The sequence below is a fragment of the Camelina sativa genome, chromosome 9 (genome assembly GCF_000633955.1).
Source record: "Camelina sativa cultivar DH55 chromosome 9, Cs, whole genome shotgun sequence".
NCBI lineage: Eukaryota > Viridiplantae > Streptophyta > Magnoliopsida > Brassicales > Brassicaceae > Camelina > Camelina sativa.
The window spans coordinates 34,640,395-34,654,551 of NC_025693.1; the positions used below are offsets into that span (position 1 = coordinate 34,640,395).

General features: G+C 31.9%; 1 protein-coding gene across 3 annotated transcripts; it reads left to right on the forward strand.

Moving 5' to 3' along the window:
- On the forward strand, nucleotides 8,009-10,536 carry LOC104714076 (bromodomain-containing protein DDB_G0278469-like). Of its 3 annotated transcripts, XM_010431325.2 has the most exons (3): nucleotides 8,009-9,394; nucleotides 9,568-9,641; nucleotides 9,875-10,536. In XM_010431325.2, the coding sequence occupies exon 1, from the start codon at nucleotides 8,243-8,245 to the stop codon at nucleotides 9,083-9,085; it is 843 nt and encodes a 280-aa protein (XP_010429627.1). In that variant the 5' UTR covers nucleotides 8,009-8,242; the 3' UTR covers nucleotides 9,086-9,394; nucleotides 9,568-9,641; nucleotides 9,875-10,536. The 3 variants fall into 3 exon arrangements, 1 of the variants encoding a protein (XP_010429627.1); XR_755711.1 differs by lacking the exon at nucleotides 8,009-9,394 and having other exon boundaries at nucleotides 9,634-9,700; XR_755712.1 differs by lacking the exons at nucleotides 8,009-9,394; nucleotides 9,568-9,641 and adding an exon at nucleotides 9,650-9,704.

Here is a 14,157-nt window from a genome sequence, read left to right on the forward strand (position 1 = left end):
GAAAACACCTTGACGTTAGTATCTCTACTATTTAATAAAAAAAAAATTTTGTCGGCCCAAGATCGTCTTATAAAGAAAGCCCAAAGGGAAAAAATAAGAAACGTGACTTACAAAGCCTTTTAAGGTCCATAATTAAACAGAAACCAAATTACATAATTGTGACACGATCTAGTAGTGGTGTTCGGCTTTTCAATTACCAAAACACATGGTTTTAGACTTTTAGGAAAATAGAAAGATGCATGCAGTGTTTATGTGGAGTAGTTCCCAATTCCCAAACACAGGTCAGACGACCTTAGATTAAAAACCCAACAAGGTAGTGTGGAAAAATTAACGGCATCATTTTTATGAAAATCGGTTTTAACTGTGTTTGTTAGTGGATTATTTTGTTTTCGATAAAAATTATATTTGGGCCGGCCCTGCCCAAACATATATGCTAAGGTGTCTTACAAGGAAATATGCTCACTTTTTATATGTGAAGAAGAATTTGGTATTCAAAAACTCCACATGAAGTTTTTCGATTTAAAATGTTATTTTAGGAAATATTATAGACGCCATCATAGATTCTTGAATTTGGAGGAAGTTCCTAAAGATATGTCTCTTAATCATATAATTCGGTTAAAATGAAAAATCGATAATAGGCTTTTCCACTCGATTTTGTATAGACAAGACAAGTAGCTGTAAATGAGAAGACTAGTTGAAATAACTTACAGTTGTAATAACTTATCATGAGAGATGTCACAGACTCACAGTTGTAATAACTTACACCAGAAGAGAGTTACTGTTTTGGTAAGTTAAAAAATTTCAGTTGTAGATGGGTGAATGGCAATTACACTCACTTTAGGTGAGAAGTCTTCCATTTTAGGTAGTTATTATATAAAAAAAATTATTTATTTTTATATAATAGGTTATGATTATATATTTTTTTTATATTTTAATATGCATTTTGCTATATTTTAGATAAATTATTATATTGTACACTATTCATTTGTAGTTGAAAATTTGTTCGTTAATAAGTGGATACTTAACTTGACTATTAAATTCAGAATATAGATATGCGATGTGCTTGGGTGGATGTGGTTTTGTAAGTGTTTTCCCCATGTGAAATAACATGAATGACCAACTATTTCGTCTGGATTTTTAAGTCTATGTTTTCAAAACCCAAAAGTATTCTCGAATTATAATAATATCCACATGACCAAGTATACTCAAACCTTAACCTTTATCCAATTAAATGTAACTCTAAAAACAAAACCATAAATCATATATACACTACATCCTAACCCCTAAACCCTAAATCCAAAACATGAAGTTCCTTCCTTTTATCAACTCAATAGCTACCTATGGACTCGAGCCTGCAACAAGAGAACCTAAACCCTAAATCCTAAACACTAAACTCTAAACATAAATTATGAATCTCAAACTTAACCCTTATCCAGTTAAATTTTACTCTAAAACCAAAACCATAAATCATATACTACATCCTAACCTCCAAATATTTTAATGAACATTCGAGCATATCCACAAAACTGTAACCACATAAACATCTATGGTTATAATTATAGTTTCTAGGTCAAAAGAAAAAAATATATGAAGATGCAAATGAAGTTAGGAAAAATAACATTGGAAGATGCAAACGAAGCTAAAGTGGAAGTAAATAAACTATTTGGAAATAAATTTAAGGAGAGGCATCATCAATGTATAAACCTGCTTTAAAATTTGCTAAAAATATCCACATCATGTCCATCGAATCAAGTCCATATATTCATAGTAATTGGACTTGATTTGATGGTTTATTGATTACAATTTGCTCAAAACTCACGCATCAAAGTTTTTTAAAACTTATCCAAATGTATAACTACTTATGGATGCAATATTTTGTTAATTCGTTATGCATCTAACTTAAGCTTAAAATATTTGGACAAATAGTCTATTTCATATTAAAAACATAGTTAAATAAATATATTAATTTCTAAATTATTTACTTAATTTAGTTTGGACTTAGAAAATGTTGATTTGACTATGAATATCAATTCAATTGTATTTCATTTAGATTGGACTAATAAATTATGTTTGTCTACAAGTTACTCTTAAAATATAGTAATTAAAATGAAAAAAATTGTTGAAGAAAAAGAATATCAAAAGAGAAAGAGAAAGAGAAAAGAGAGAGAGAAGAGACGAGAAGGAAAGAGAAAATGTAAAAATAAATGATAGAATTTAGTTAGGGGTGTATATGATCATATTACATGTTTAAAGTATAGAAATAGCACAAAGTGGGTGTGTGTACGAAAAAGTAGGTCTAAATGCAAATATCATCCCAACATTATATCAGAGCATGTATACATGCAGTTCTAATCCTTGGATGGATGTAGGTGGTGACATAGTATTGTGGAAGGACTAGAACTACATACATATGGTTCTAGTCCTTCCATAATACTACGTCACCACCATATGATGGATATAGAACTGCTATATATGGTATCTTACAACCATACTTCGTGTTGACCTATAAAGGGATAAAAACTCTTACTTATTAGGATATGTAGAATCAACTACATAATACTTATCTCGAGAGGTAAGAGAGATTCAGAATCTCTATTTTGTACAAGTGAAAGAATAAATGTATGACATGAATCTGATACTTCATTTCATGTATATGTGAATAACATATTCATATCACATATTGCTATTGTATCGATATTTGCATAGTCAATTTACTTCTATAAATCTTTACTTCAAATTAACACGACTACTTCAAGCACACAATAAATCAGTTATAGTATTTAAAGATTGAATCTCACAAAGAGAAAATATTGCATTACAAATGTGTCATAAGAGAGTTAAGCTACAACAATAATAAAAAGGGTTTGGATTTTGTGTCACAGATGTAAATAACAAGAAATGAAAGTAACTACGTAAGTAAATCGTAAAGGTAAATCAATAGGAAAAAAAGCGTTGCACATTCAAGTACATGAGATACAATAATCTGCATGTTCAGAGAAATCTAAGGTAAATGTATACTTGCTTCTAAGTCTCGAAGTATGCAACATAAAAAAGAATAAAAAATATGCAATCATAATATCAATTATCTAAAATCTATATACTCCATTACTCAAGTGACAGTTTGGTAATGCTATATCCAAAATAATGGGATTTGTGGAATATTATGTCGTTTAGGTGAACAATTATAGTAAATAGATATGGAAGTCTGGTTTATGAAAGGAATCGGCTAAGTTGAGATGGAAGTAAGTTAGAAAAAGGGAATACCACAAGATTTTTTTTTGAAAAAGGACTAGGTAAAAAAAAACATGCATTAGAAAGAGACATCCCATTTTTAAGGAGGCTTCACCATTCAATATAGAGTATATAGTACATATAATAGACTAATCATATTATGCAACTCCAAGACAATGGTCTGATAATGACATGATTATATATATATATATATATATATATATATATATATAACATATCACATACGAGTCTCTGAAGAAATATAAATATAAAACATAACATGAATTTCAAGCACTTAAATACAAATAAGGTGTCCATTTTGAAATCATATACGATTTTGGTTCTCTTCTTGGGTTTTAATCTGAAACAAGATTTAGAACTTGTTTAGAGTTATATTCATGTTTGATTTTAAAATAAAACTTATTTATCATACGGTAACATGCAAACCTTTAAGATATTTTTCATATGGGAGAGAGACGAAACTATATAATTTTCCATAATATTGAGTCGGTTCAAGTCATTAACTTCATTCGGATTTTCCCAGTCCCTTATAAATTGATAAGTTAGTAAACAAATAGCGGTCAAAATTAAGAAAAAAATAATATTTTTATTGTATCTCCATTAGTGTTCTCAAATTATTACCTCAAAATTATTTTTTTCTCATCAATCAACTCCTTTATTTCTTTCAGTCCAGTGACCTTATTTTCATCCTAAGTTTAATAATAATAGTATTTAGTAAAACATTATTTATAAAAGATATATATTATATTCTTTCAAATATGTTATGTAACAGAATTTTTCATACCTGAATTACTTCATCTCTGCAATAAATATAGCAATATTAGATTGACTATGCTGAACCCCATATTTGTATATGTTTGAGTATAGATAATATTGTACCTTTCACACAAAATATGATCATTTTCAACGGAAATGTCAGTCGTGTTCATGTTCACCAAGTTCTTCACCGTCTATACATATATAAAAAGATATGTGCAAATGAAATTTATATTTTAAATGATAAACGAAAAGCTAATAAGTGATGGGTAAATCAAACCTTTACTGAGTATGCTCTCCTAAACGCGTACATAAAACACGAAAGATAGCATAATTAGTTTTTTTTAGTAAAACAAAAAGAACAAAACAAATACATGAAACTTGTTTTCTAAAATAAAAATATTAGAAGATCATACCTTTCTTCCCGTTCTTGTAATGAAAGCTTGCAAAATTTATCCAAAATTTGACTGACGGATCTACCGCTTAATAAGCCAATAATGTAGTTTTAATTCATAAACAACAAACAAATAGAGTCTCTATTCTGGATTTCTTATATATGTAATCATCATTCACATATGTCATAAAAACAGTTGATTTACCATGTGATTCCTAAATAGCATGTGTTATTGTAAATTGATTATTTAATACTTGGTGTATGGTATAGGTTCAAAATTAACAGAAAAAAGAGAATCGAAAAAGAAAAAGAAAACCCTAAAAACAGCAATAGTTTAGTTTAATTTATTTGTTCTAAGTTGAAAAATGATGGTATATATGGCTAGTTCAAATATATAATTATTTTGGTTACAGAATAAAATACTTAAACAAAGATTATACCTAGAATGGGAAAGGGTTGGCTTATTGGTGGGAGTAGGCCTGGGCAAAATACCCGACCCAAAATATCCGTATTGGAATCGAACCGAAAAACTCCGGTTCGGATCGGATATGGATCTTCCCAAAATATTAGTTGGATCTTAATTGTAAATACTTTTGGGTATCAGGTATTACCCGATCCGAACCGATACCCAATTAGTACCCATATATATCCGAATCTATGTTGTTTATCAATTCAAATATGTAATCTGTGTTTATCAGTTGAGATTGCATTGAAGAAAAATAATCGTATTTATCAGTTCGTCTCCACTCTCCACTATCTATATGGCTATATCTGCGGAAGATTTGATTCTGTAGACTGTATATAGAATTGGTTTAGTTATTTTGGTATGATTTTTTAGTTATAACTTCATGTAATTTGATATAGTTATTCAATTTATATATAGGGTATTTTAGTTATATATGGGTATTTTGGTTCTAAATGGGTAAAAATACTTATATCGAACCGAACCCAAAAAATATCATAAATATTTCGGTATTCGAATAAAATACCCGAACCGACCCGAACCCGAAAAATCCGAACCGAACCCGAACCGAAATTTCCATAATACCTATATGATTATAGAAATTATAAATCCGAATTACCCGAAACCCGAATTACCCGAACCGAACCCAAACCGATACCCGAATGCCCACCACTAGGTGGGAGAAACGATAATCATGACAATATCAATATTACACAACTTTGCCAATTCATATGCCTTCTTTAAAATCCCTTTTTTACGTTTTGAGTATTTGCTACCTCTCTCATTTGGACACTCTATTCTTTTCAGTTCTATTTTCTTCCTACCCATTTGTTTTCAACTATTGATTCTTGTTTTTTTTCTTTTTTTTTTTAAGAGTGTTCTCTTCTCATTATATAGATATATTGTTTGGTGAAAGTATATCTTTTCTTTTTGGTAGTTTGGTGAAAGTTTATCTTGGGCTAATTAAAGATGTGATTATAGCTAGGGGATCTTCATTAGATTAATGTGTTATATAATTGCTATTATTGTCTTTAACACTTCTAGATTTGGTTTTACATATTTTGACTGATGTCTGATGCCATTAGTACCCTACATAACAAAAATATGTTTATTATTATTTTTACATACAAATGGATGATCTTAGTTATATTTCATTTTTACTTTTAATTTAATTTGAGTTGGATTAATATAAATGTAGCAGTCATTGTAAAATGACGTAGCACAAACAAGGTACATTTGACACTGTGACTATCTTTTTATACTTTAACTAACTTTCTATAATTATATTTTCATAAATAATGATTAGATTATCTTCTATTATTAATTGATAATTAAATACTCTAAAAATAACATTAAATCGAAGAGAAAATAAGAGGGTTGTCCCTTAATTAGAAAGAGTTACAAAACTATTTTTTTATTCTGTTAAACTTTAACTAGCTTACAAAAAACTTGATTACATAATTCATATGATATAAAAATATAGACGTTATAAATTCTGAATATACATCTTAACATATATTTTTTAGAAAAATATTAAAATCTCCCTAATAAGAAAAAATCATCCTATGAAAAACTTTTTAGCCTATGCTAGACTAGAGGCTGCACTACAAGTCCTCTGATGCCAGTTCCTTTATAGCCGCAACAAAGGCCTCGAATCATCACTGGCACCATCTGGCTAATATTGAAGAAATATGTAATGCATTTTTGTGGTCGGGCTCTCCTAATGATCCCCACAAAGCTAAGGTCTCGCGGGACAAAGTGTGTTATCCTAAAAAGAAGGAGGTCAAGTCTAGGTATTCGATGACTTTGAGACACATCCCGTGTATTTGCATTGAGTTTGATATGACATTTGTTCTCTTTTTCGGCTTCTTTGTGGGTGACATGGACCAGGCATTACCTACTGACTCATGGCTCATTTTGGGAGGTAAGGGATGGGAATAAAGGTTCATGGATTTGGAGGAAGTTCTGTGACATAGCATTTGACTTTCTAAGATATGAAGTAAGGGATGGGATGTATGTTATGTTGGCATGGTAACTGGTGCAACACGAGAAGTTGATCACTTTGACTCGACATTGGTCCCTCATACCTTGGTGTTCTACGACATGCCAAAGTAAAGTATGCAACAAGTAGCCAAGGATGATCTGTTCCGAGTTTCAAGACAAACTGATTTCAGAACCTTATTAAAAAAATTCTACAGCGGTCAATCCCTCTCTCGTCAGCAGATCCCGACCTTTTTGTGGATGCATTCTACGGGTGTCTATAGAATTTTTTTTCCACAGCAAAAACATGGGAGCAGGCTCGAGGAAGGCGTGCCAAGGTGGTTTGGAGGCAACTCATTTGGTTCCTACAGCTGGTACCATGGTTTTCCTTCATATATTGGCTTGTAGTTAAAGATAAACTCTTTACGGGAGTTTGAATGAGGACATTGTGTGTTTTGTGGGGTGAGGGCTGAATCCCGTGATCATCATCTATTGTTTCCTTATCCATATAGTGAATATTCTTTACTTGTCTATACACTTTCACTGTATGGTTGTCACTTTCACCTTGTAATATATAGAAGATACTAATTAACTTGATCATATATTTGTTAAATGACAGAAGAAAAATTGTATACTTATCCCATTTGTTTTTAACAAATGACATAGAATATGGTAATGTTTCAAACAAATATTTTTTAAAAAATCTCAATAACATTGATATTAGGGTTATGATATTAACACCGCATAACCTTTTCTAATGTTCATATTAACAAGTTAATCCAAAATTATTTTACTCGTAAGATTTTTGATTTTTTTCTTACTTCTTTTTTCCGAATTTGTATTATTATTCACAAACAAGTTGTTGCAATTGTAAATTGAAATCGTCAATCGTGCGTAATAAAGCTCGCAATCCACTCAAATTGGTCCTCCCATATAATTAAAGATAAAAGGACACGTTTCGAGTCCTAACTCCACCATTGCCGGAACCGAGGAGACACTCTCTATATAGTAACTCCCAAATAACAAGCTTCGAGTTTAAAAACTGGTGATCGTAAAAATCACGAACGAAACATCTTTAATCTTTTAGTTTTACCATAAAAATCACTAACTAGTACAGTATTTCTTAAAAAAATCCAAGAAAAATGAAAACTATATTAGACCAAACAAAATTGTAGTGGATGTGACATTCTAGAAGCATGTTCCACTTCTCTCCTTGGTCTTCCACCATCTCACTAATTCATTCGGAACACAAAGTTGGAAAAATAAGTGAAAACGTGAAATACCAAAACTACCCATAGTTCCCACAAGTAGTCCTATTTGCTTTCCAGAAAAACCAAACTCAACCCATTCGCTGCTTCTTTCTCTAGCTCCGAACAAAGAAGAACCAAAACAAATCCATGTTAGACATGTCGGAATCTGTACTAACGGCGATGTACAGTTGGTTCACACCGACCGTACTCTTTGTCTTCCTCAACTTAATGATAGGCACCATCGCCATTAGCTCATCTTTTTCTTCCACCAAATCCAACGACCCAAATCAAACTCAGATCCAACGCTCTCCTTCCATGATTCACCGTCTCAAATCCATAAACTTCTCTTCCTTCACTTCTCCAGACAAATCTCATCATCTCGAGTTCCCTCCTTCAACACCTGAAGACAACAACAACATCAACTCTCACCAACCAGCTTCAATCGAACAGAATCAACCTTTCTTGTCTAGATCTCCTTCTGTTCTTCACAGAATCAAATCTTTCAATCTTTACAACTACATTTCTCAAGAACCCACCAATATAGTCGAAGCTCCACCACCGTCGGTGACCGTTGAGTCAAAACAAGAACAAGAACCAGAACACGAACAAGAAGAAGAAGAAGAAGAAGAAGAGACAAGTCCGAGTCTCGAAGAGGTTTATAGTAAACTCAATCTAAACCATGTCGCTAGGACAAAATCTGACACTGAACCAGCTGCTGGAATCATACCTCCGAAGCTTCCAAAGAAGATGAAGAAATCAGCAAGCACGAAATCTCCATTCTCTCACTTTCAAGAAGATGAAATCTCCGTCGAGGCTCGTCGGCCAGCGACGGTTAAAGTGCCGAGAGTTACGACGGTGGAAGAAGCTGATGAAGAAGTAGATGCTAAAGCTGATGACTTTATCAACAGATTCAAGCATCAGTTGAAGTTGCAGAGGATTGATTCCATTACCAAGTATAAGGAGATGGTGAAGAAAAGAAACGACAAGTGAACAACAAAAGAAAAACTCTTGGGGTTGTTTCTTAATTATGTATTAATTTGTGGACCTTTTTGAAAATTCTTAATTTTGTTTAGCTTTTTTTTTTTTAATTTCATCTTCACTGTAGATTATTATCCCCAACTGGCTTTTTGTTGCCCGGAACTGTATCTCTTTTTCTTTATGACAAGAAAAAAAAAAACAAGAAAAGAGAGTTCGAGAATCTTTTGTCTTTGTAAATGGCTGAAGGGTTATTTTCATAAATTCGAAACCATGGTCCATGATTAAAGTTTGTTGCGTGGTGGTGATGTTCTTAGATCTGTGGTAAGCTCTGAGTGTTGTTGTGTGGCGTAATAGTTACGAAATTACTTGTAGAAATTTTTTTTATATATTTTTTTTAACAGAGTGATGCAGAAATTTTGAAAGAGAGGGTAGTGGTGTAAATTTAGTGTGATGGTGTATTTAGTAATGTACGTTGTGCTTATCCGTATTTGCAGGATGCTTGGCTGTGAAGCACGTGGAGTTCAAGTGTCATGTCTTTTTATTGTCAATAAAGATGATATGTTTGGTGGTAGACTGTTTTTTTTTTTAATATAATTAGACGAGCTTTAATTGAATTATATACAAATCGTAGGTCTCTCTCTTCTCTCTCTCGAATCTTTCAGAGAGAGAAAACTCTTGTATCATATTTCTGGCGATTGTTGTCGTCATTTTTTGTTTCCGGCTAAATCCAGTTTATTTTCTCTCGCTTAGATGCGAGTTTTTTAGCCTTTATAGCTAAATTTTGTGTTTTTCCTTTTGCAGAGCCAATTAGATTTCTTTTAATTTGAAGAGGTCAAAACCGAGTGATGTTACAGAGATTTTGAATCATTAGATGCTCGATTCTAATCAAGAGGAGAGTAAATCCTCATACACATGTAGCCGTAATTGGCATCGTATGATGGTTTCTTCTTAAGTTTGTGAATCGTGATGGGAGGAATTCTGTGGAGGGTGAAGAACAGTTTAGGAGAGCAAAGTTTTGCGACTAATCTGACATCTAACCATCTCACGTTTTCCGGAGCTTCATAGATCTGAAGATTCATAAGACTCTGTTTCTTAAAACTCGGAGGAAGATGCATAAGGAAAATGGTGATATTCGGAGCAAAAAGCTGAAGAACGACGGATCCCTGAGCCGGAAAAGATGAATTTGTTAGTCGGAATTTTTGGATCTGATCGGAGACTCGGCTCCGGTGGAAGGCGGCGTCGACTCGATCGTTTTTCACCCCAACTTCGAAGTTTAACACGTGTTAATACGTGTCCCTTTCTTAACCTATTTGTGCTTAGCTGTTTTTTTTTGTATTAGAGTTTTTAGGTTTAAGGATTGGGCTTTATGTGTTGGGCTCCGTATTCACTTTGTATCTCACTTTCATACTGTCCATTTTGGACTTATTTTAATGAAAGTTGCCGACAAAAAAAAAATATACAAATTGTAGACTTGATTCAAATATATAAGGTTTTTAAAATATTTTTTAAAACGTATATATAAATGTTCGCACACATATAAAAGTAGTTTATATTTATTTTTATAAGTTTGAATGCATATTTAAATAAATATATGATTTTTAGTAGCATTTTAATGAAATTTTTAAAAATACATATTTTTGAAAAATGGTTTTAGAAAAAAGAATTTTTGAAATCTCCTAAATTTTAATATTTTTATGAATCTTTACTGCACTTATGCTGCAATCAGAGAGAATAAACAGTTTACGATTGAATTTACTTAGTTGACAAAAAAAAAAAACAAGAAACTTACTTAGGTAACTACTAACTCGTATGTATATGCAAAATATATGTTAACGAAATAAGAAATAAATTTATTGAGATAGGTAGTGAAATCAAATGTCTCTGTGCGACCACTCTGCGACTGTATTGTGACGTATTTGTACCGTCATAAATATGCGACGGATTAAAGACTATTACAAGGGCCAGTGATAGGCATGTGCAACAAGTGCATTTGTACTGGGACTATACTATTGGGCCGGTGTATACGAGTATACGACTCAATAACGACGATGTATTATTAGCGACTGACTGGCGACATATCTTTGATGTCGTTTATAGTATAGAAAATCATAACTATTAGTCCCAGTTTAGTTGCAGATTAGTGTGTAAATTTTGTGGCTAATTTAAGACTCTTTGTAGTAGTCTCAAAAATAGATACCAGTTTGCAACCGCTTAGCTGTGATGTTCTTTGCAACTAAATTTGTAATACCATTTAAATTTTGTTCTTTGTTTTGAAATGCTAATAAAAATAAAATGCTGCTACTGAACTAGTGAACTAGGTAACCATAGACGTACACACACCTTAATTAAGCTAATGTAGTTGGGGTGATTTCCGGTGAACCACTAGACTGTCGATGTGCATAGCATATTTTAGAGTACTTTCCCTTTTTTTTTCATCCATTTGCATAGAGTTTTAGATTCATTTAGGATCTTTTATTATGTTTTGGTAATTTAGTCTTTCATGTCTGCGGTACGTTTGACCGGCCATGAATGCATACATATGAACAATTGGAGATAAATTTAGCAAAGGAAATTTCTATAGAAGTGTAATTTGCTAGTCAATGTTCCACAAAGCTTACATATGAACAGTTAGATGTAAAAGTTGGAGATATTACTCATTTAATATATATACTAGATGAGCACCCGCGCTACGCTGCGGGTTTTTTCTATTTGTATTTTATAGTATGATAGTATATAGAGGTGATTTCAACCTATGCTCAAATGCACAATTCGCTTGAGTTATTATGAACCTTTACATTTAGCATCATGTAAGAATTTAGAACTACAACCGTGCAAGCGCTTCTATATTTTATTATTAGCATTGTTTGAGTTTCCTTCTTGTACTTCTATTTTTTCAATGTTTTAGATAGATAAGAAAAAAACCTTGAAATAATAGATTCATCTTCTTTCCTGAGAACTCCATCTACTCTTTGATCCTAAATAGATTCTAGTTTATTTGCAATGGGAAGAGGATCTCAACAACATTTTGTTATTTAGGATTGCTGCAACATCCATCAATATATTTTGTTATTTAGAGTCTGCTACTGCTTGTTAGTGGGTTTGCCTTTAACCCAAGTTCCGAACACGATTGACATAGTGCTGAAAACACTACAAACTCAAAAAGAAAACTTTTAGCATATATGTGATGAAGCATCGCATAATATAAAATTTACTCTTTGGGATATTGTATGCAGAATATTTACTGGAGATTTATTTACCCTAACTAATTTAGTTTTGAATGCATTTTGCAGTAGTTGTGCTCATGATTTGTATTGAACAGCCATCCACAACAATGTCAAGAAATCCCTTTGTGGGAATTATTCGCCCATAAACCTACAATAAATTCTAAACTGTTAGGATGTGTACGTACTATTTTTGTTTGGTTTTTTCCGTTTGATACCTTGGATATAAACCCTTACCAGTGAAAAAAACATTTTCAGTAAGTTTTTCAAACTGCCATAACAAAGATAAAGAAAGTCTTTAATATTTTACCCGATAAATGAAAGATGATTTTATTGAATCAAAGATCATTTTTTTTTTGTTCTGAATAAAATGTGAGACTGTATTCAAAAGGAAAAATGACCTTTTACATTTCTTTTGGTAGAGCTATTAACAGAGTATTGCTTTTAAATACTGATAAAACTTTTAGACTTTTTAATGCTGGAAAAAAAAAACTTTAGGACGAGACAAAGTTTAGAGGTTGAGTCGTTAGACACGAGTTGCAAGCCAAGCTTGTAGACCTTTCTCAAACAGCATTCTTTTCAAGAATCCTATATTAGAGAAGACTGAACTTCTTTATCTTATTCATCTCAGAGCTTTGTATAAGTTATAATCAAAGTCGATATGTTCTTTATTGGTCGTATATATACCCGTTATTTTACCTATAATATTTCATGAAAATGATTGTTTTGTTGCAGGATGACATTGAAGCTTAAATGAGGAGACTACGTCTAGACCTATAAAAAAACTATGGATATGTTTATAAAACCTTAAAAATTACAAATCGGTTCTACATAATTGAGAACCATCTCTGAGGATTTTACCTTGACAATATGCATTTGGCAGATCAAAGGCTTTTACATCTCCACGGATAATGAGTTTCATAATCATTGTGCTACCATCTTAATTAAGACCCTGCAGGAATAAGCTGATTCTTCCACCTACGAAACAAAAATAAAAACAACATTACTACTCAACACCCGGTTAAATCTTAGTTTCGTTAATGAATATTGCCTAAAAACAATTAAAAAAGAGACATTAAGAGCAGATAAGAGCAAAACTCTTTCTGTAGTGAGANTACAATAAATTCTAAACTGTTAGGATGTGTACGTACTATTTTTGTTTGGTTTTTTCCGTTTGATACCTTGGATATAAACCCTTACCAGTGAAAAAAACATTTTCAGTAAGTTTTTCAAACTGCCATAACAAAGATAAAGAAAGTCTTTAATATTTTACCCGATAAATGAAAGATGATTTTATTGAATCAAAGATCATTTTTTTTTTGTTCTGAATAAAATGTGAGACTGTATTCAAAAGGAAAAATGACCTTTTACATTTCTTTTGGTAGAGCTATTAACAGAGTATTGCTTTTAAATACTGATAAAACTTTTAGACTTTTTAATGCTGGAAAAAAAAAACTTTAGGACGAGACAAAGTTTAGAGGTTGAGTCGTTAGACACGAGTTGCAAGCCAAGCTTGTAGACCTTTCTCAAACAGCATTCTTTTCAAGAATCCTATATTAGAGAAGACTGAACTTCTTTATCTTATTCATCTCAGAGCTTTGTATAAGTTATAATCAAAGTCGATATGTTCTTTATTGGTCGTATATATACCCGTTATTTTACCTATAATATTTCATGAAAATGATTGTTTTGTTGCAGGATGACATTGAAGCTTAAATGAGGAGACTACGTCTAGACCTATAAAAAAACTATGGATATGTTTATAAAACCTTAAAAATTACAAATCGGTTCTACATAATTGAGAACCATCTCTGAGGATTTTACCTTGACAATATGCATTTGGCAGATCAAAGGCTTTTACAT